The 24,027-nt window shown below is 35.0% G+C and overlaps 1 protein-coding gene across 1 annotated transcript in view; it reads right to left on the bottom strand.

Annotated features, from left to right (window-relative positions):
* Positions 1–24,027, bottom strand: part of SEMA3E (semaphorin 3E) — a 322,573-nt gene that overhangs the window by 37,617 nt on the left and 260,929 nt on the right. Inside the window, exons 6-14 of the mRNA XM_066239333.1 lie at positions 22,693–22,812; positions 19,703–19,845; positions 18,690–18,804; positions 17,833–17,902; positions 14,062–14,206; positions 11,622–11,844; positions 8,996–9,087; positions 6,443–6,484; positions 4,063–4,229 (exon numbers count right to left, since the gene is read on the bottom strand). Coding sequence (XP_066095430.1) covers positions 4,063–4,229; positions 6,443–6,484; positions 8,996–9,087; positions 11,622–11,844; positions 14,062–14,206; positions 17,833–17,902; positions 18,690–18,804; positions 19,703–19,845; positions 22,693–22,812 — 1,117 coding nt within the window. The remainder of the gene's footprint in view (positions 1–4,062; positions 4,230–6,442; positions 6,485–8,995; positions 9,088–11,621; positions 11,845–14,061; positions 14,207–17,832; positions 17,903–18,689; positions 18,805–19,702; positions 19,846–22,692; positions 22,813–24,027) is intronic.

Here is a 24,027-nt window from a genome sequence, read left to right as displayed (position 1 = left end):
GTAAAAAAGGGGTTTGAATCTAAGCATTTTGCTTTATAGCCATCACAATCAATTAGTACAAACACAGTTGCTAATCAAAAAGATATACTAATAACATATTCAAATTACTTTTGTTATTTTTTTAAGTGAGAGAAGGGAGATAGGGAGACATTTCCTCGTGCACCCTGATGGGAATCCATTCAGCAGCCCCCATTGAGGGCCGATGCTAAAATCAACCAAGCTATCCTCAGTACCTGAGGCTGATGTACTTGGACCAATCAAGCTATCTTCAGCATCTGGGGACACATGCAAACCAACTGAGCCACTGACTGAGGGAGGGAAAGAGATAAGGGAGAGGGGGAGGGGAAGAGAAGCAGATGTTCACTTCTCATGTGTGCCCACTGGGAATCAAACCCGGGATATCCACATGCTGGGCTAACATTCTACCCACTGAGCCACCAGCCGGGGACTCAACTTACTCTTTTATTCAGACATCAAATGGAGAAATTATATGCCTCTATTTAAGCTGGTGGTGTGTTAAGCATTTTTAACAGGCTATCTTAGAAGGCTCTCTATTAGAATCAGGTACTTCTAGTATATTTTTATATTTTACAAATTGTTTAGGTATATAATTGAAAAATAATATTCTTTATAGAAAAAGATTTCAGAATATGTATCTTGTTTTAAGTTTGTAAGCAGTTCTCTGAGATATTAAATAATGGAAATTATCATTATTAGTACTGTAATTCTAAAATCAAGATATTCAGCATATTACTTCAGATTAGAGATAATACTAGAAGTATTACATAAAGGCAGAGAATACCACTTGCTTCTCTAAATCATGGCATTTCTTCAAGATTGTAGGAAAAACAGAAGGCAAAGCAGAGAAAGGTGGTGAAGTTTCCCAAGTGACAATGAGAAGTTTTAACCATATGCAATAATAAACTCTGGGAGAGGAAACCAGATTCAAATTCCAACACCACCACTCATATGCTATATGATCACATGCTATATATATAAACATCTTTAAACATCTCTGCATTTCCTAGTTCCTTATTTCCTCCTTTGTAAAATAAAATTGGTCTGACAGCTAAAATCTATTTAATTTCTTGCTTCACTCTAGGTTCCTCTCACTGCTTCTACATAATAATAATGGAACACTATTTCAAGAGATAGAGTGCATTCTCACATGTGAGTTCAGATTTTAGTTAACTCAATACTTAAATAACAATTGTTTAAGTATTTCCTTATATTGAAAGCTAGGCCAAATGAACACTTCCAATCAATTTTGAGCAATATGATCTATGTATAAAAGCATGTTTTTGAATAAAGATTGTTGATTTTACAAAGTTAAGATTAAATCTGCCACATGGATCCTTCTATTGAGCTAAATTAAAAATAGAATGTGACATAAAAGTAAATAGCAAAAGTAAAATGTTTTATGCTTCTGTATTAATTTATAATACCATGTACAATTATTATAGAACTGGAGGCAGCTGTAGACGACGATTTAAACTGCTTTTATTAAATCTTTACTAGGCTGAGTATTTCTTTGGTATTGGGAATCTAAAGTGTTTTGAGTCTCTGAAATGGGAAAGTTTCCATTTGCAGAAATGATGTTGTGTCATGTCTATTATACAAGTGATGTGAGAATAAAGAGAACCACAATCAGATAATTCTAGACAAGCAAAATGAATAATAACCACCTAAAATTTGTTTAAAGTCAATGGAAACATGCATTTAAAAAGAAAAATATCACATCCTCCAAGGTTTCCATTCATTTTATACTCTTCCATACAGCATTTAAAAAGGAATGTAAATGCCCCAGAGGTTTAGCAAGGTTATCCAAAGTTGCCTTTTATTCTCAAGGTTGCATGTTTTTCTTATATTTCTTGCCTCTTTGAAACGTTTTAAGAGAACGCTGGAAATAGACAAATTACAAGAGCAAGGAGAAGCAAAAAACCTAGTTCTATAATTTATTGTGTCTTTTGGAAGACTGCTTTAAACAAGTGGTTCTGATTGTGAATTAATATTTTTTTTCACTGTTGACTCATTTTCACTCTATGGACAGAAAAGTATTTATTTTAATTACTAGTTTTTAATTTCTCCTGTTAGGTCTGAAGCAAAATGATCTGCTATAAAAGCAAACTATATTCCCTTCATTTGCTGGAACTTATCCAAAAAGTTCTCCTCCAGGGTGAGTGATGGTTCAAAAGAATCTGACACCACTGACAGATCTTTGTTACATTCACTGAACTGAACTAACTCATTCATGAGCACAGCTCCTGACTCCAGCATTCCACTCTTTCCTGTCTACAATTTCACCATTCATCTAACTTTTTCTAAAGAACTCTTTTTTTGTTCACCCCTTAAATATATTACCAAGCTTTCAGCAGCATACTCTCACAAGATGTACCATTAGCAAGGGGTAAAATTCATCATCAGTATTAACCACCTACTAAAAGCTTTGTTATTCATAAGTATTTGATGCAAGGCTTGTAAACATAATAACTGTTGTTAATAACAATACAATTATTAGCTTTGTTACTTTTGGTAAAATTACTTTTCCACCCTCAAATCCCACTAATTAACTTCTAACCTAAGAAACTACAGATTTTCCCTGGACATTCTATGCCTTTGTAAAAACAATTAGTTCCCTTTAACTGAAATTTCTCTATAACTTTATCTTCAAGATTGAGTACAAAGTTTGGGTTATTTTGAGAATTAAATAATGTATTATGTGCATTGCACTTACTCCAGTACCTTAGACCTAGTATGCACCCAGTAGTGAGCTACTTATTTACAATTCCATTCTCCACATTACATCATAATTTCCTACAATGAGCTGTTATTATCTCTCTTTATCCCTTGCATATAGTATAATAATTGGCTGAATGGATGAATAGGCCATTAAATAATATATTTTAATGTTAACATGGCTATATTCTATATATTGTTTTTAAATATTCAATATGCACTTGTACAAAATCAATTCACTTACTCAATTCTGTAATATAGTTAGTAAATAATTTAGTTCATAAATGTACTCTGAAAGCATCTTTTTACTCTCTGCTTTTTATATCCTGTACTCATTGAAATGTTAATTTAGCTAAGATAAAATTAACAAAAGTTTTGAATTAGTGACTAAGGTTTTTTTTGTGGTTCTACAATATATGTTAACCTATAAAATAACAACTATATTAAATGAGGTTAAATTAAATTTTGAAAAAGGTTTAAAGAAAAGAAGAAAAGTAACCCAAAGTAAAAGAATAAGAATTGAAGTTATTAAAAATTGCTTTTAAGCAAGGAAATTGTATATAGTTCTTTGTTTTTGCTTTTTATTACCTTTGGTCTCTTTTTTAAGAGAAAAAAACAATTGCTTGCTCTAAATTAAATAAAAATATTTCCCCTTATATTTTCTGACAAAAAATGTCATATGGCTTGAGTCAAAAAATATTCTTATTCTTCAAAATACTTGCTGCAGCTCCAGAGCTCCTGTTCAAAGCATCTGAGATTTGCTTCTCTAACAAGTGGCAATGACCTTGCTGAACTGCAGACGTTAGAGTTTGGAGATCTTTAAGTACCCTTCATTTGTGTTGAATAAAATCACATGTTTCATTAATTATATAGGTCATGCAATTGCCTAGAAGTTAAAATATTCACTTTCAAAATGAAATAAATAAAGACCAGCTGGTTGAGAGGACATGGGGCAACTGCAGGATGTATTTTAGAATTTATTTATTTCCCTTTAAGTCTTTGAGTCCCTCATGTGCAGTGGCTTGCATTTCCACATTTTATCTAAACTTGCTTCATGTCTTGCAGCAAAAGTTTCAGAAGAGGGAAGAGTAGATTCAAACCTTGGTGGAAAAATAAAAATCCAGTCTCCATACAATAACGGATGGGAGTTATTTTCAGGAAAAATGTAAGTTTTCAAAGCTTATTTATGAATAAAATATGACTACAATGATTAACTTAAATAAATACAACATGGTTATTTTCATGAAATGGATGCAGGAAGAAAATAAATCAAGTGTTAGTGTTTTCCTATACAAGCAAAATATTCCATGAGGTACTGTGTCTCACCGTTTTGCATGTGTGCCTGTCGGGTAATACCGGGAACAGGATATGCCATCCCAAGCACAGTAAGGGTCTCGAGCCAGGCAGCAGTCAGCACAAGCACTTCCATACATGTCACACTGATGGAATCTGACTTGGGCCACAGCAGAAGGAGATCCAATATACAGTTGTTGCTGTAGACATCAAAGAAGAAGGAGACCACTAGCAGGAATGGACAGAACTCTCACTGAACTCTTACACTTAGATTTTCACACTTATACAAAAGTATTTTCTTGAATATTCACTTAAATGACTGCAGTTACTCCTGAGAGATCATGGAACATTGATATTATGATTTCTCCAAGATAGGAAATACTTTCATACTTCGATGCATGAATAACAAAATTACTGGTGACATCGAGTTTTTAAGATGTTGACTTTTATTCATTGTCTAAGTAGACTCTTTTATCATCTAACATCATTGTACATCTTTTTAAAAGAGCTATAGGAATGTTCCGTAAGAAATTAAATAAGAAAATTGTCTATCTTTGTATTTTTAAAATTGTGATATAATTTATATGTACCATAACATAATTTTAGGTGTACAATGTAATAATTTGATACTTATATATATTGCACATTGATCACCACAATCTAGTTAATGTCCCTCACCACAACCAGGTTAAAATTCTTTATTCTTGTGATAAAAACTTTTAAAATCTACTTTCTTAGCAACTTCCAAATACACTGGGGAACAATTTTTTTTTCATTTTCTGTTGCATGAAGTTTTAGAACTGTTTCTATATATTTCTGCATCGCTGATTCCAAATCTGAAATCCGTTTTTTGGTGCACGCTCTAGTTTTTATGCAATTTTAATTTTTTTTTGTTACAGTTAATGGCATACATTGGTTTTTAAATTAGAATTAAAGGGCAACAACTCTTGGATTGAACATAATCACAAGTAAATTAATGTTTTACAAACATCACTTTTACATAATTATAGTTGTTTTTAAATGTAAAAAATTATTATCTGATAAAAACACCCTCTTATTTTGTTTTAAGATCAAATCATGGCTTCTTCGAGTAGGTATAAATGTAAGAATAGTTGCTACACACTTCAACGTCAAAGGGGCAATATTTCATCATTGTGACACGTGCATATATTGCCTATTTTCAAGTTCCCCTTGGCGACAAAACAAGAATCGGGCTCCTCATATTGTGTGTCATAATTGTGCAGAAATCTTTCGTGACTAGACAAAAGGAAAACGCAAAGGAATGCCTTTTGGTATTCCCATGGTTTGGCATGAACCTAAGGACCACAGCAATGACTGTTATTTCTGTCTGACCCATACAAAGGGCATTGGCAAGAAAAAACAGCATATGATCGCATATTCTAATATTTCTTCAGCAATACAACCTGTCCCACACTTTGAGACACTCCAAGTTCCAGTTTTCAATGGTTTTATTTCTTCTAAGGACAAAGAAAGTGAACATGGTGATCAAGTGTATTTTGATAAGATGCATGAGGAAATGGTTGTAGAATCTGAAGGGTTTTCTTCTGATGCCAAGCAGTCATTAACCCCTCAGCAGTTTAGCCAACCCAAATTGAATGACTTAGTAAGAGATTTGGGCCTATCAAAGAAAGCAGCTGAGTTATTAGCCTCCAGCCTTCAAGAAAAGAATGTACGTCACCGGTTAGCTAAAGTATTCCATTTCAGGAAGCGTAAACAAATTTTTGTGGACTTTTTTTCGAAGACAAACACTTTGTTTACTGTCATGATATCAGTAGTCTTCTCAGACTTACCCAGAAGTGAAATTACTGAAACATATTATAGTTCTATTTTTAATTTTTTGAAGAACCTCTAAACTTTTTTCCATAGTGGCTTCAACAACTTACATTCTTACCAAGAGTGCACATCGCCATATAACATTTAGAAGAGGGACATAGATATATATAGAGAGAATCACATGGAATAAACTATAAGATACATTTTTAAGTAAAAAGCACAAGTAGCACAACAATCAACATTGCATGTTCCCATTTGTCTAAACATAAAAGGTTATTTTTAATAAATGTGAGGAATATATGCAACTATTTCTGAGAAATTTACACCAAAAACTGGTACCAGTAAAATGGAAGTGACATTTGTGTTTCACTGCACAAACCTTTTATGTTACCACTATTTTTGCAAAAGCATTAGCAAAAAATTATTGAATAATTTCATGTAATTGTAGATGAAAATCTACTCATGTCCAACTTTTTAAAAATAAAATTATCTATTACATGTGAATCACTACATATTTGTATCAGAATAACAGTGTAAATTGCTCAGATATAAACACATGTACTTATGCTCATTATCCTTTGACCTTAACTCATACATAGAGCACACGCACACAACTTACCCGCTTTGAAGAAATCTCCATAGAAATAATGGGAACTGGATCCTGAAAAATTAAAATAAGTTTCTTTTCTAAGAAAGGAAATAAGGAAACATACCTTAATATGGTTAAAAATCAGCTGAAATCATGTTATATGTGAGTGGTTCTATGCCAAGATATCTTTAGTTTTCATTTTAGCAAATTGATAGGCAAATACAATTATTAAGACATAGCTTTCTATCTCAAAACCTTTTCTAAAAGAATGGGACAGATATGTAGCTGAGAAAAGTCGTGGATAATTTAATCAGCTTACCATTTGTTCTGGAATGTACTTTTTGTATTTGAATATTATTTGAGCTTTGGAAACTCAAGTATCTTTTTTTTTTTTTTTTTGCATTTTTTCTGAAGCTGGAAACAGGGAGAGACAGTCAGACAGACTCCCGCATGCGCCCAACCGGGATCCACCCGGCACGCCCACCATGGGGCGAGGCTCTGCCCACCAGGGGGCGATGCTCTGCCCATCCTGGGCGTCGCCATGTTGCGACCAGAGCCACTCTAGCGCCTGAGGCATAGGCCACAGAGCCATCCCCAGCGCCCAGGCCATCTCTGCTCCAATGGAGCCTCGGCTGCGGGAGGGGAATAGAGAGACAGAGAGGAAAGCGCGGCGGAGGAGTGGAGAAGCAAATGGGCGCTTCTCCTGTGTGCCCTGGCCGGGAATCGAACCCGGGTCCTCCGCACGCTAGGCCGACGCTCTACCGCTGAGCCAACCGGCCAGGGCCAAACTCAAGTATCTTTAACTACATAATCAAGTCAATGTTCTTTTTTATAAAGTTGTTAAACCATTAAATAAAAGTTATTATGTCTTTGAATAGGTGTTGTTATTGCTAATAAATCGTGTGATCTTTGTTTTAACCCAAGCCTAGACAAACACTTTTTCTGTTGGAGTTATTGTGGTTAATTACTATGAACATGAACCCAGGATGCTTTGAACAAGATGAATAACCTCATGTTCTTAGAATTGTACCAGAGGAAGTAAAATCTATAACAGTACCTTGAGAACCAATGCGTTAGTCTAGGGATGGTGATTAAGACTAGAGCGTCTCCAAAACTCTGATCAATTCTGATCAATCAAGTGGAGAAGCAGTTGGCAGGTGGGATTCACTCTGGGAAAGATTACTCTCAGAAGAATTATTTTATGAAAGAGAAAATTTGATCTTCTGTGTCACTTTCTAAAAGTATTTTAAACTATAACATGCATTTGTTTATTCATTCAGGCAACGTTTTAATATGAACAAGATAACTGTTGCGGATGCTATTACTATAAGCACTATGGTCTCTAATGTGAAATGAATTCTTACAAGAAGTCCAATATGAAAATTAAGAAAAAGCATAGCTGTTCTGATTGAACTAGAAACATATATAGCTTTGGCTTTGATTATGGGGAATGTAATCTCCAGGACAGCCAGATGACAGGAGTTGTTTTTCATCAATAAGAATATTTTCATATATATGTATACATACTTATATAGTCAATATCCATTATTTATAGATTGTGTAGCTGTAAATTTGCCTAGTTGCTAAAATTTATTTGTAACCTCAATATCAATATTTGTGGAGTTTTGCAGCCATTCAGGTTCATGTGTATGCAGAGTGGCAAAAAGTTCGAGTTGCCCCATGTGCACAGTCCCAGCTGAGGTTACCCAAGCTGCCTTCCTGTTTCAGCTCTCACATTGTACAGAAGTATCCTCTTTATGGTCTATTTGGGGCCATGTTGTTCATTTTTGTGTTTTTCTGGCTGATTTTGATGTAAAAATGGTCCTAACTGAAGTGCTGTCTAGTGTTCCTAAGCTCTGAAAAGCTGTGTTGTTCCTAATGGAGAAAATATGTGGTTAAATAAGCTTTCCTCAGGCATAAGTTACAGTCCTGTTGGCCACGAGTTCAATGTTAATTAACAAAATATACTAAATAAGGTATCTTTAAACAGAGCCGCACATTAAACAAGGTTATTTACTGACCAGTTGACAAAAAGTTGTGACTAGAGACTCACAGGAACCTAACTACATTTCTCCTAGGAGCGATGGTCAGTATTTTCTAATTCAGTGTTTGTGGTCTCTTAAAGAATATAACTGCCACAAATACTGAGACTTGACTCTGAGTGCATGTGTATGCGTATGTACAATTGCTTTGGTCATGTCTAACCTTTCCATGATCATTTTGGTGTCTTTTTGTTTCAGTAAATTCTGTGTAATTAATATGCTATTTTTTAATTGTCTGTGTTTACTGTACATTTGTACAAAATGAAAACGCAATAATGATCTTATTAAAATCCTTCTCATGTTAGGTAGTTACTGGCCTCTTCATTGAATAGTTTACAACAATAAAATAGATGCAACGGGATTTTAAATCATCCCTCGTTTCAAACCACTCTGAGTTTACAACATACCTGTTAAAAGAAATTGACATAACTTCTTCCCTATTTACAACTCACTTGGAATTGTCTGTAAAACATAAATTCTGGGTATATATGTGTATACACACACACACACATATACATATATCTTTTTTTACTAAAAATACCTTGAATATCTGAAGTTCTTCTAGAATTACTTCTTCCATTGATTCTGTTTCTTGGTTGTAAATTGTGATTACTTTCAGCACAATTCCATTATCTGTAGGAAAAAAAGAAAGAGAGATAAACTAGTGGTTTTGTCAAAATCTGGTTTTCAAACAATTCAAAAACACATACAGACTATGGATTCAAATAAGATTTAAAATCTACATGCATAAAACATTTAATTACTTCCAGTTAAAATGATATATTCATGTCATATTAGTTATATAGTCATATTTTTAATTAGCAAAAAACTAACAACATGCCTGGTCAGAAAAAAAATACAATTATTTTCCAGATTATTTTATTAAAAATCCAATTAAAGGTTCAGAAATAAAGATATCTTTGGAAGAACATATAAGACAACCTTCAAATTATTCTAGATTCTTCTGTGATGATGAAATAAAATTTTTTACCTAAAGATTCTTTCCTGGAAAGAAACTATACTTTTAATCTTAGGGAATAACACACATAAAAACACACGCGCACGCGTGCACGCACACACACACACACACACAAAACACAACTATACACTATTGAGAGAACAGAATAATGATTCCTCCTGTACTAATCATTTTAGTTTCCATAATTATCAAAAATTTTATAATTTATAGTCACATTTTAAAATTGTACCTTATTTTTATTATTTCTGATAGTCTACACTTGTTATTTACAATGAAAACTTTAGTAAGACACTAATTTGCCTATAAAAATAATTTGTTTAAAACTTATCACATCTTGTATTTAGGTTAATAAAATGTGATTAAAATAAAACTAATAACAATTACTTGTACACAAATAGGAATAGAAATTATTATAATTTTTAAAATCAGGTACACTCAATAAATATGTCACAATTATTGTATCAAGCCAAAAGCAAAGGTGAAACTCAAATGATTAATTTGCCGCTAGTGATTCTGAAATAAGGACTTGATAGATAGATAGATAGATAGATAGATAGATAGATAATATTAAAGCATGTGTCTGGTAAATCATTTGTAAGATTTTCCAACATTGTACTCCTTACACATTCGTCAAATGTGTTCTTTTGTATAGAAAAGAACACATTGTTCTGTGGTATAATATGATAGTATCATTGAGTTAAACATGGTTTACATGGTAACTATATGCCTGGTATTTCTAAAATTTTCTTAAGTATCTTTGGTTGATCTAACAAGAAAGTATTTCTAAAAATGTTCTTGGACTACTTGCCAGGATATTTAAAAATAACATGCTTTTTCCATGATTAATTTTATCAAATATGATCTTGCTTATAGAATTCATTTTTCTTTTTAACTCTTTTAGATGTCATTATAAATTCATGGCCAGGTAATTTTAAATTTGTTTAAAAAAATCTGATGTTTTTTTTTACTCTTCATCCCATAGTACACAGCATATTATTAACATTAATCTCCTAAAATAAATGGATAAAATATAGCCAGCATCAGATCAATTTCTGGAAATCAAAAGAATATTTCCTTACTTAAATGTTTGCTTTTTCAAAAAGTATGACTGCAGGCCCTGGCCAAGTGGCTTAGTGGATGGATTGTCATTCCAGAGCACTGAAACCATGGGCTTGATCCCCGGTCAGGGCACACATAAGAAGCAACCAGTGAGTGCACAACTAAAATGGAAGAATAAAGTGGAACAAAGAGTTGATGCTTCCCTCCCTTTCTCTCTCTATAAAATCAATGGAAAATTTTTAAAAAAATTAAATAAATATATGACTGCAAAAGCCCAAGTACCAATATGAATGTTATAGCCTGATTCCTGATCTGGGCATATGCAATGTCTCTTTAAAATTAAATGTCTGTGATTAAAGTTATGCATGGTAGAATGCCTATTTTTCTAGATAGCAACTGATATAGCAAATTCTATGACACATATGAAAAAAGAGAGAAATTATCATTTAAAAACTTCTTAAATGACTAGAATTTTAAAGTATTTGACAGAATTTGCTACATATTACCTGGATGCTAAAAGAGTCCAAGTTCTGTTCCACAAGATAGAAATAATGTACAGCATTCATTGAAATTATACCTTTATTTGAAACTTTTCACTTTTAGCACATTTATTACAATTTATTTTATTAATGCAGGATATTACAAATTTGGCCTAAACATTTACCTTCATTATGAGTAACACTTGGCCTGTTTGTTAAAAATGGTTGATTCTGATAGGGCCTGATAAACACTGCTGTAATTAAAGGTTTAAGTGAAGTTATTGCTCCAAATGTTTAAAAAGTCTTAAGACCTTAATGAGCAGCCAAAGTTAACAATACGCCTGGGAATGACAGGAGAACCATCTTGAGCTGCTTCCTTCCTCTAGGATAAATTCTACTTGGAACCAGCTTTGTTTTTTAACATCAGTTATTTGTTCCTCCACTTATTTATTTGTTCAAGTGTATAAAGTATTGATACAAACAGGGTGTAATTACCTCAAATCCTCTCTTCATTGCAGCAAATAAGCAGCATGTAATAGACTAATGGATCACAAAGAGACTTGTTGATAGGTAGTTTTTAAACAATATGAATAATGTTATTGATTATAGGGTTTAATTTAAATGTCTCTGAGTCTTTCTAATCTATTTACCTGTTCCAATAAACAAGACATCGTATTGACCATCCTCTGCTTCTACCTGATCCACTGCTATTTGCTTCAGGTTATATTTTCCATCTGTTTTTACCAATATTGGTTTTTTATGGGCAGGCTTTATGGGCTGGTACATAAGCGGATGGCTTCTTGCGAATCGAATGGCGTCATCGGGATAGTCTTTCGTGGTTGCGTGCCTTCCTCCGTTAACTTTACTGGCACACTAAAATACAAGGAGAAGACGTCTTTTTTTTTTTTTTTTTTTTTTTGCCTTACACCTAAAGAGCAAACTGAAAATTAGCTATAAAAAGAATTAGAAAAACTGGTTATATGCATTTAATTAAATGTACATCTAGAAACATTGAGTAAGCATATATTCTTCATTACAGAAAGGAAATCTACATTGAGAATTGCAAGGATACTTTGAATTATTTTAAACATACAACATTATGAATACACAGAAAGTTGTGAAATCCTGCTAAAGTGAAATATATTAAATATCGATATAGGTTGAAGGTGGTAAAAATGCATAACATCACAAATATTGAAACTATTTCCAGTTTTCTGAAATTTACTTTTTTCACATTATATATTAAATTTTGAAGGTAAACAACATACTGTTCTGAAATTTACTTTTTTCACATTATATATTAAATTTTGAAGGTAAACAACAAAGAGAAAAACTAAAAGCCTCTTTGTTGTGCTAAAACTTCCCCTCCTTAAATGAAGGATCATAACAGCACAAAATAGCTTTCCCATTATGGAGACTATGATGATATGACTGGTGATGATTCCAATTGACTCACTGACTATAGAATTTAGTGCTGTAACATACTATAGAAACCTATTCAAATTCCATCACTATTGGTTAAGAAAAGACCCTCTCTGTTCCACTATAATCTTTATGAATTTATATAATTTTTATATGGATTAGACAAAATAAATTGAGAAAACCAGAAATATTTGCTAAAACATATCTCAATTCTTAAATCACCTCTCTAAAACTAAATGTCCAGCAGCACCTTCAGTTACTTTTTGGAATACCTCTGACTACTGAACCATGCAAGCCATTAAGCACTCAACTCATTTTGCATATTTTGCTCCAGAATCAGCAGCAATTGCAGTGATTATCTTGATAAAAATTTTCTACTTTAGAGTATAAATACAGTAGTTTAGTAATCAGATTCTGCAAAGAGGGCATTTTTAACGGTTTGTTTTCAAAATTGAGGCCATATTCCTTAATTTGGCCTGAATTTTCATTTGAGTGTTTTTTCATGGTACATAATTGGAAACATTTTGGACCAGCCTGGAAGCAGTTCAGCAACCAGTCACTTCCTCCAAATCTCCTTTAATACCATGTGGTTTCAAGAAGCTTTTCCAGCAAAGCCACAGGAGTGGGTTTTCTCCATTTAAATTGTAATTTCAATCAATAGAGTGAAATAATGTATACTTTATGTCTTACTGGAAGTCATAACTTTAAGCTAGTGAGAGAGAGTGATTGAAATGGTAAAGCCTTACACTTGCTAATGGAAGTAAGGTTTGTTTCCACTTTGGATTTGGCTCTGCAAAATGTTCCTACTTGACTTGCAAGTACTTGTGAAATCAGCATAGTGATGGGTTTTCACCAGCTGCTCATAAAAGAATAGACTTTGACTTGCATGACAAGTTAAGTGTTCTCCATGATTCACAGAGCACAGAAAATGATCATATGTGTTCCCAACCTTATTGCACACAGTATACATGATACAAAACCATTGTTGTCATCATCATAAACATAGCCATCATCATCATCATCATTTTTAGACACATGTGCAATTAAAAGCACAAATGTTTGAATGGCTGGTGAGGGAAAATCTTGGTAGCACAGGTTCAGAGGCAGGTGATGGAACTTCCTGTGCTCTGGTAACACTTTTGTGTCGGCACTTTTCCCTAGGAGCCAGCAAGAATGGTAAATGAGATACTAAGTGTTCTCAGGGGCAGGGAAAAAGCTATTTTAGATATGCTAAAGTGAGAATAGAGGAGAAAGTTTGGCCTAAGAAACTTAGAACTCAAATATTAGAATATAAAAATGTCTCCTGCTTGGAAATATGTGGCCCTAATTTTCCTGAAGAGGCAGGAAGGAGCAGGATGCTCCTTTGATTGGATGTTTCTGTATTCACCAGTACCCTTAAAAATAAAATTTAGTTGATGTTACTTAGCCAAAATATCAATGATTCATAATGATACTAAGATGAACCAATCATAGATTTCTTTCTTTAATTAACAAGCATACAGTTAGATAGAAGAAATTATTTAGCTTTATCATGAGGTAGTCAAGTATATTTTTATAGATGTAGAATTTAACTGTTCAATGCAGTTTTGTAAAGCATTTAAAACTGTGAACAAGATATTATTAAAAGCCTCTAAAAAGAAGAAGTCTTTGTTAAATGCCTCAACTTACAGAACCAGGCCTTGGATAAGGGACTTTCCCTTCATAGAGTGACCAGTGATATTCAGGTCCTTCCTTATGTGCATATGGTCCATTAAAAGCTGCCCGGATGCTAGACATGTGATAGACACATATGGCATGTCCTCTAAATATATTACTGAAAAATACAACAAAAACAAAAAAGATAATTACTATTATGGAACTGATTTGGAGGTCACTTAATCAAACCCTATAGACTACACAGATAAGAATAAAGTTTTATGGTAAAAGTGGTACAATCCCTTAAGCAGAGAATATTCTAGAAATGTAAACTACTTTAATATTTCAAGTATTAAAACTCCAAAACTTAATATTTCTTTGCCTATTTTTATAATAAATTAAAAATGGCATTGTTAGTATCAAAAGTATGACATAGTTGTATCACTTCACTTTATTATTGCTAAATTTAATATTGTATTTTTTTATTGTTTTTATATGTTTAAGTAAGGAAGATATGGGTTTATTATTTTTTTCACTTATAATATCTTTTTAAAATTTTTTAGTTGAGGCCCTGGCTGGTAGCTCAGTGGATAGAGCATCAGCCCAGTGTACGGACTTCCCAGGGTCCATCACTGGTCAGGGCACACAGGAGAAGCGACCATCTGCTTCTCTCCCTCTCCCTCTCCCTCTTCCCCTTCTCTCCCTTGTCCCTTTCCATTGTTAGTGGCTCAGTTGATTTTAGTATGGCTCTGGGGGCTGAGGATGGCTTGGTTGGTCCAAGAGTGTCACTCTCAGGTGCTAAAAATAGCTTGATATTCAAGAATTGGCCCAAGGTGGGGTTGCTGGGTGGATCCTGGTTGAAGAGCATGCGGGAGTCTCACTATTTCCCCTCTTCTCATTTAAAAGAATTTTTTTTAGTTGAATTCACCAAGGTGACATTGGTTAATAAAACTACAGGTTTCAGGTATACAATTCTATAACACATCATCTGCATATTGCATTGTATTTACCACTCCAAAATAAGCCTTCCTTCATTGTCATCTATCCCCCTTTACCCTCCTCTACCCGTCTTACTCCCCTTTCCTCCTGCAATCCCCACACTGTGTCTATAAGTTTTTTTCTTTGCTTAATCCTTTCACTTTTTCACCCAGCCCCCAACCTGAATTCCATCTGACAGCTGTCAGTCTGTTACTATTTTAAAAGATTTATTCATAAGTTGAATTTTTCATTTTAAGGTTTTATCTTCTTTTATAATACATCATATTCAGAATAGACAGTGTTCTCCTAATCACCATATTATTAATATTGCTATAAATTCTATTCAAATTTTATTGCTTGTATCAGTGAATAAGAAGCTAAAGTCTCATAAAAATCAGGGGCTCTGCTTCACTCTTAACTTGGCATCATGTACAAAAGTTTGCTATATACTCCTTCCTCCAGGTCACTGAGAACAGTGTTAGAGGGAAAAGATGACCGACTAACTAGATTAATTTGGGGAAAATTATTTAAGTTATGTAGAACCCAGACTCTTTACCTCCAAAACTAGCAGCAATTGACATTATTTTCTAGATAAAAATTTCTACTTTCAGAAGATAAAGATAGTAGTTGACTAACTATGATAAGTTTTACTGGGGGCATACATAATAAAATCCTGCAAAAGGACATTTTTAAATGATGTGCTTTGAAATTCTTGCCCTTTTCTTAGTTTGGCATGAATGAATTCTTACATTTACCCAACCTTGTCATTGTGAGAAATAAAATAATGCTGTGAAAGAGCTTTGCAGGATGCAAAGTTCTGTATAAATATAAAAGTCCCTACTCTCAGACACCTGTAGAACAGCAGTATGTTACTGTCTTAGGACATCAATTCACACATTTTATAACACACCCTGAAGCAATTGGAAATACCTGTGATAGTGAGAAAACCAGAGATAGTTTCCCAGCTGAAATGGCAATAAACCTTTGATCACCAGGCTACAAGTATCAGCTCTTACATCAGGTAACAGCTGGAAAACCTTTTTCTCTGATTTATGTTATACTAAACAGTTAACATTGAAATTATGAAAGAAAATAATGTCTTTGAAATCTAGACTAATCCATAATGTTATTATTTAGGAAAGTAGCTTACAAATTGATCATACTAATTCATAGAAAACAGTACTGGTTATCCCATACTTGTATTTATTACAAAAAGCCATGGTATTATCATGCAATGTATAAACTCTCTACTGGCTTAGGGAGAATATGAAGTTTAAAAAGGTCAGCGATTAATACAGACTATGATAACTACCAACCTATATTAACTATTTTCTTTGCATTAAGGAACAATTGATAGCAAAATTGTTCCCACTTTCCTCTGAAGAAAAGTTACAATAGCAGGAAACCTGTCCAAACAGCTTTATTATTTTTTCAAAGTGAGCATACAAAATCACCCAAGAGACTAACCCTAGGCTTTGTGAAGAGACACTAAGGAAACAAGTGAAATATGATCTGTCAGTTTGAGGCCAATGCCATGTAAAAGGGGAGCTACAAGTCGTACCATCTGATACCTTCCTGGAGAACTGGGGTGTAGTCTTTCCCCCCCATTCCAGTCATCTCGGCTTCATTTTACCATATCTGGAAAGACTCTCGGGACATTCTGTATATATAATATATAAACTTTCAACCAAACTGATTATAACACTGTATTTTCCCATCACTCTTCAATGTATATAAGATATGAAAACACAGGAAAGAAAAATAATATATTATAAGCCCTAAACATAAGTAGCTCATTTACATTTAAAATATGGAAGGCAAATTTCAGACATGTGTTCTCTGTGAATTGGCCCAGAAATAGGACAATCAGAGTTAAGGGTGAATAGAGTGTTTTGTGGTTAAGGAACAATCACTGTTAATTGAAGATGAAAGTTGACAAGTTCACTTGAAGAACCAATGTAAATAATGTTGAAAGAGAAAGTTGTCTGAAACAAGAGAAATGGATAAATACAATCATAGTGACGGGAACTCGAGATGCAGACATTGGGATTCTGTCAAAGTAGTATTAGAGAGCTTAGAGGAAATACTTCCAAAGCTGAGTGGGTAACAGCTGATTAAAAGCTTTGAAAGCCTGACTTGGAAAGGTTTATATGACTATTAGAAGAATCATCCTATTTGTTGCTTTGTTATTGGAGTCAAATTCACAAAGAAGTCAGACAGAAAAGGACAAAAACTGATGATTGCAGTCTTGTGGAATATAAAACAAAAAAGAAAGAAATGAACAAACAAATGAAGACAAACTCATACCTACAGATACCAGATTGGTGGTTAACAGAGGGGAGGGCTTTAGGGATGGCTAACTGGGGAAAGGGGGTCAAATATGTGGTAATGAATGAAAATGTATATACCACACTATGGTCTATACAGGTATTGAATTAGGATGTTGTATATCAAAAACTTACATAATGACAACCAATGACACCTCAGTAAAAAATTATCCTAGGCTCCATAGCATGAAACTTATATCTTATAAACTATGTGAGAAATATTTATTCTGTTGTGGATCAGAGAGGGAGACAATTAGAATATGGAACATTGGAGGATGCTGGGATATTTCAAACGAAAACAAATAAGGATCTAGATTGAGAGGGTGGCTTTAAAAATGAGAGAACAATTGTAAACATAGGAGAACAAAAAGAAATTGGTGACTTATAAAGTATAGAAAGTGAGAAAGACAACAGGTCAATAGTATTTCCAAGTAAGATACACAGTGAAGGGGAAGGCATATTTTGTTTCATGTTTTTATTGACCATGTGGATGTCTCACCTGGTAGTGTTAAAGAGTCCAAATATCACTGGGTTCTTAGGATCTCTGGTACGCAGCAAAAAAACATCCTCTGAAAAATTAAAGACCATTATATCACTCAGTATTTTTAGTCCTCTTTGATGTAAAGAAAATATACTGAGCCCTGGCCGGTTGGCTCAGTGGAAGAGCATCGGCCTGGCATGCAAGAATCCCGGGTTCGATTCCCGGCCAGGGTACATAGGAGAAGCGCCCATCTGCTTCTCCACCCCTCTCCCTCTTCTTCCTCTCTGTCTCTCTCTTCCCCTCCCGCAGCCGAGGCTCCACTGGAGCAAAGATGGCCCGGTCGCTGGGGGTGGCTCAATGGCCTTTGCCTCAGGAGCTGGAGTGGCTCTGGTCCCAACAGAGTGATGCCCCGGAGGGGCAGAGCATCGCCCCCTGGTAGGCATGCAGGGTGGATCCCGATCGGGCACATGCAGGAGTCTGTCTGACTGCCTCCCCGTTTCCAGCTTCAGAAAGATACAAAAAAAAAAAAAAAAAGAAAATGCACTGACATATAATAGTTTAGAACTCATTATAGATTGTAAAATAAATTTTCATATGCAATCATAACCATGAGCAAATCACAACAGACTGAAACACTCGGCTATTCAGCATGGCTTTGAGCTGAGCCTCAAGAAAAGACCAAGGGTGCTGACTCTAAGCTAATGAGAGGGTCTCTTTCTGTTCCTGTAACTCTTTTGCCCCACCACGTGGACCTGGCCAAAATGAAAAGAACACAAACTTGCTCTAAGAAATATAGAAGTCAAACACTGTGAAAAGCAAGTTTTCCACATGTGCCAGAAACAGTGAGGGTTATAGAAAGACATCCTAGTATTTACCTAATTCATCAAAATATGTATCAATTCCATTTAGTCCTGGTACTGAGCAAACCAGCCTTGCTTTTAGGAAAGTACTCCACTTATTCACCAGTATTCTCTGTCCTCCCACATCATTCTGTGAAAATGAATGGCAGGTAAGTGTGTACCCAAAGAACTTTTATGAACAGATTTCATATCATTACACATGCAGATTTTTCATTTAGCATAAACTTCAAATAATAACAGAAGCAACTCTCCATGTCTCCATAACTTTTTTTAGGTTTTTACATTCTACTTGGTCAGTGTCTTTTACCCTGGTCATTAAATATAGTTTATAAGTATTAAACAATGTTAATAGAATGGTCTCTCCAAAAAAAAGTAGTGATTTTTATGATACAGTAACCTTTATTATTTTATTGATAAATTTCTTATCTCATAAATATAGTAGCTTATATTTCTTTTTCTTTTTTCTAGAAAAAAGAACTTCAAACATACACACATAAACAAAAGGACATATAATGCATATACTAAACGTGTACTAGATGTATATAGTGAGATATATACAAATCTCTTCTTAAATGTATTTGTTAAATATCTTCTTAAATATCAGAGTACCTTTACACTTGCAATACTAGCATTCTCTCAATATATATTGTACTTAAATGTTCTCAATCTATCTGAATATCTAACCAACTACAGATGTTTTTCTTCTACAGAATCAACCAACTGCATTGTAGAAACATAGTTAGAATGTGGACTAAAGAAACTAAAAATATGTTTGCTTAAATTAATTTTTAAAACTGGAGCTCAAACTTCAGTGGTAAAAGAAGTACAGCTTAATTATAGATTATTTCTTTAGTATGGCTTTGAAAAAGCTCTTTTAAGAGTAAACTTTCAATAAATATGAAGTATAAAAATGAAGATAGTAAATACAAATGTTAGACAGCCTACAGAATAGTGGCAAATATTTTAAAGTAGAAAGCTACTATAACATGAACAAAGGCATGATCATAAATTGTGAAGTAGGCACTCACCATGCAAAGTCGCCCCACTCTGGTGTAGATTGCATGGGCGGTGTTCTCTGCCTCTAGGGCCTTCTCAGTAAAAAAGAAATACACTTTGTTGTCATCTCGGTCTTCATTGTCTGGAATCATATATGAACCTACAAATTTAGGTTCTATAAGAAAAAAACAGAAGAAAATTGAAATAGTTATTACAACAGAATAATTGTTTACTCAATTATTCATCACAAGAGGACTTCAGTTTAACTTACATTATTTATGAAGAAATATTTTCCTTGAAGTTTTATATTAAACATTAAAAATCATGTAGATATCTCTTTTATTTGCAATAAACAGGTTTTTCTTTTAAATATTAGAGGACAATTCAATTTGAAAATAAGAATCCAGGTGAAAAATATTTGAACACTATAACTTATAGACTTGAAATGCATTTAAAAAATAACAAATTGGAGGCACCATGTCAGCAACCTTCATAAATAATTTATTCCCATATGTATAAAAAGTTAATGTAGGGGCCCTGGCCAGTTGGCTCAGTGGTAGAGTGTCGGCCTGGCGTGCAGAAGTTCCGAGTTAGATTCCCGGCCAGGGCACACAGGAGAAGCGCCCATCTGCTTCTCCACCCCTCCCCCTCTCCTTCCTCTCTGTCTCTCTCTTCCCCTCCCGCAGTCGAGGCTCCACTGGAGCAAAGATGGCCCGGGCGCTGGGGATGGCTCCTTGGCCTCTGCCCCAGGTGCTAGAGTGGCTCTGGTTGCAACAGAGTGACGCCCCGGAGGGGCAGAGCATCGCCCCTGGTGGGCGTGCCGGGTGGATCCCAGTTGGGCGCATGCGGGAGTCTGTCTGACTGTCTCTCCCCGTTTCCAGCTTCAGAAAAATACAAAAAAAAAAATAAAGTTAGTGTAAATATATGTATTTTAGTAAAGAAATGTATTTTTAATTATTAATTTTCTAGTAGTCATTTTAAGATGGAAAGTTTAAGTTTTTGTGCTTACAATCTAAAGGATCTGAGAAAACAAACTTTGATATAGTAGGTCAAGTATTAAAATAATAATATGCTGCCAATAATGACTATGCACTTTAATGCTTAATAAAAAGGCTGAAAACAATGAAAATGTTCACTATAAAATGATATTTTAGTCCCTATGTATACGAGTATGCCAAAATATACAAATTATTTCTTACAAAGAAGTCCATGTCAATGAATGGCTAGTAATTTTCCTACTGATTTTTTCTCTAAAGTGCAATGTGATCCCCTTAAAACAAGCAAAACAAAGCAATCAACTCATCCAAAATGATGCCAAATGATAAAACAACTTATTGGATGAAAGGACTTTTAACTTTTCAAATATTTGCTTTGCTTTCTCCATTTAAATCTTGATTTCTAAACATTGTTGAAATGTAATTCGGTTTTATAAAAAAGGCAACAATTTTTTAAAATGATTATTAAGCAAGAGGTGGGGAGGCAGAAACAGACTCCCACATGTGCCCTGACTAGGATCCACCCTGCAAGCCCCTACCAGGGAATGCTCTGCCCATCTGGGCCAGTGCTCCTTGGCTTAGCAACTGAGCTATTTCATGGTCTGAGGCGAGGCCATGGAGCCATCCTCAGCACCTGGGGTCAACTTGTTCAAACCATTTGAGCAATGGCTGCAGAAGGAGAAGAAAGAAAGAAAGAGAAAGAGAGAAGGGGGAGGAGGGGAGAAGCAGATGGTTGCCTCTCCTGTGTGCCCTGACCAGGAATCGAACCCAGGACTTCTATAGACAGGGTCAATGCTCTACTGCTGAGCCGACTGGCCAGGGCCACAAATAATTTTGATAAAAAAAACAATATATGTATAGATTCATATAGTTCTTAGTTTTTTCTGATTTACTTATTTCACTCAGTATAATGTTATCAAGGTCCATCCATGTTATTGTAAATGATCCGATGTCATCATTTCTTATGGCTGAGTAGTATTACATAGTATATATGTACCAAAGCTTTTTAATCCACTCGTCCTCTGACGGACACTTGGGCTGTTTCCAGATCTTTGCTATTGTGAACAATGCTGCCACAAACATAGGGGTGAATTTCTCCTTTTGGAGCAGGTCTATGGTGTTCTTGGGGTATATTCCTAAAAGTGGGATAGCTGGGTCAAAAGGCAGTTCGATTTTCAATTTTTTGAGGAATCTCCACAGAGGCTGCACCAGTCTGCATTCCCATCAGCAGTGTAAGAGGGTTCCCTTTTCTCCACATCCTCGCCAGCACTTATTCTGTGTTGTTTTGTTGATGAGCGCCATTCTGACTGGTGTGAGGTGATATCTCATTGTGGTTTTAATTTGCATTTCTCTAATGATTAATGATGTTGAGCATTTTTTCATATGCCTATTGGCCATCTGTATGTCCTCTTTGGAGAAGTGTCTATTCATTTCTTTTTCCCATTTTTTGGTTGGATTGTTTGTCTTCCTGGTGTTGAGATTTACAAGAACATAAAATGAGACTCAGAGACATGGACAAGAATGTGATGGTAACGGGGTGAGGGGGAGGGGAGGGGCGGGAAGGAGAGAGAGGGGGTGGGGGGAGGGGAAGGGCGGGAAGGAGAGAGAGGGGGTGGGGAGAGAGGAGGGGTGGGAAGGAGAGAGAGGGGGTGGGGGGAGGGGAGGGACACAAAGAAAACCAGATAGAAGGTGACGGAAGACAATTTGACTTTGGGTGAGGGGTATACAGCATAATCAAAGGTCAAAATAATCTGGAGATGTTTTCTCTCAACATATGTACCCTGATTTTATCAATGTCACTGCCTTAAATTTAATAAAAAAAAATAATCCGTTAACATTTACAAAAAAAAACCCAATATACATACATCATCTATTTTAATTCACAACTATTGTCGATTGTAAAAATCCTAAATTTTGTAAAATTTATAAATTATATTTGTAGTTATCACTATAAAAATGGCAAATTCCCCATGATTTCTAGATTTACGTTAATTTTGATTTACATACCCAGTTGTTCTCAACCCTACCTTTCAACAGACGCTCATCATCATGCTCGGTGCGAATGTGGGCCAGTCGTCCCATGCTCCGGAAGATGGCAGCATCTCTGCCCCAGTAGTCGCTGTAGAGTCCAGCAAACAATTCACTACCTACATGAAAACATCAGTTAAAAAAGAAGTCAGTGCTTGTTTCAGGATCTGAAGGCAGTGTATGAACCACCATATCTAGGTTCACTATGACTTCAACCTTATGAAAATAATTTTATTGTTAAGTGCATACTTGGTATAGCCAGACTGTCAGTTTCAGTTCAGACTCTGCCACTTCCCAGCTGTGTGAACTTGGACAGGTTGTTTAACCTCCCAGTTTCCTCATTTATAAATAGGAATAGCACTCAAAAGTGTTAAGAGTTAAGCACTTAAAAGAGTAGCTGGCACATACTGAGACATATATGAGGATTTGATAAATAACCTGGTTTTGATCTTATTTTACTAAAATTCTCTTAACTTTCATATCATTGGGATATTATTATTATTAATTATTATTATTGGTATTATATGTGAGCCAGCTAATTCAAATCCTTTTTACAACAAGAAATTGCTTCCATTAACATGATTTAAGTGTGGGAACCATGAAGTCTGACAAAGCTGTACATAAGCCAACTAGTCACCATTTAATTGGTAAGTTTGTTGCTTAAATAAGAAAGCAATAGAGTTCATAATTTAATGGGGCAGTCAACATAATGAAGTTAGCAGGGCCATGTGGTGGAGGTCGCAGACTTAAAATCAGATGATTGCAGAATACAGAAATGTGTGCAGTGTCTTGAGAACTGACGATGTGTTTGGAGCCAGCCAGAAAGAAAGACATGAAAGTAGTTTATGAGAAGAGAAAGAAAAATAATATGAGGCTATAACTTATACATAAGGAATCCTAGAAAGACCAGCTCCTCGCAAGCATAGGGACTTGGAGTCCTCTTTTGTCAAAGTGACAACGAGAAGCAATCAGTATGCCAGTCACTGAAGCCAGAGGGCTGTTGTGGCCCAGGCAGCTTCCATGTCCTGTCCCTTGCAAAGTCTCTGATCCAGAAGCAGATGCTAGTAGCAGATCACTGGAAGTAGCAACCCTGATTTATTTTCTTAATGAGTCAGGTTGAAAAATACAGAGATGATGAGTATGCTAAACTCAAAGTATTAACACTTTTCTGTTAAATATGGAGTATGTACCCGTGTGCACACATGGTATTTAAAGTTCTTTAAAGCAGGGGTCCCCAAACTACGGCCCCCCTGAGGCCATTCATCCGGCCCCCGCCACACTTCTGGAAGGGTACCTCTTTCATTGGTGGTCAGTGAGAGGAGCATAGTTCCCAT

Source organism: Saccopteryx bilineata, chromosome 7, assembly GCF_036850765.1.
Source record: "Saccopteryx bilineata isolate mSacBil1 chromosome 7, mSacBil1_pri_phased_curated, whole genome shotgun sequence".
Classification (NCBI taxonomy): Eukaryota; Metazoa; Chordata; class Mammalia; order Chiroptera; family Emballonuridae; genus Saccopteryx; species Saccopteryx bilineata.
The sequence above is the reverse complement of the archived record's forward strand: the minus strand, read 5'-3'. Positions and strand labels throughout refer to the sequence as shown.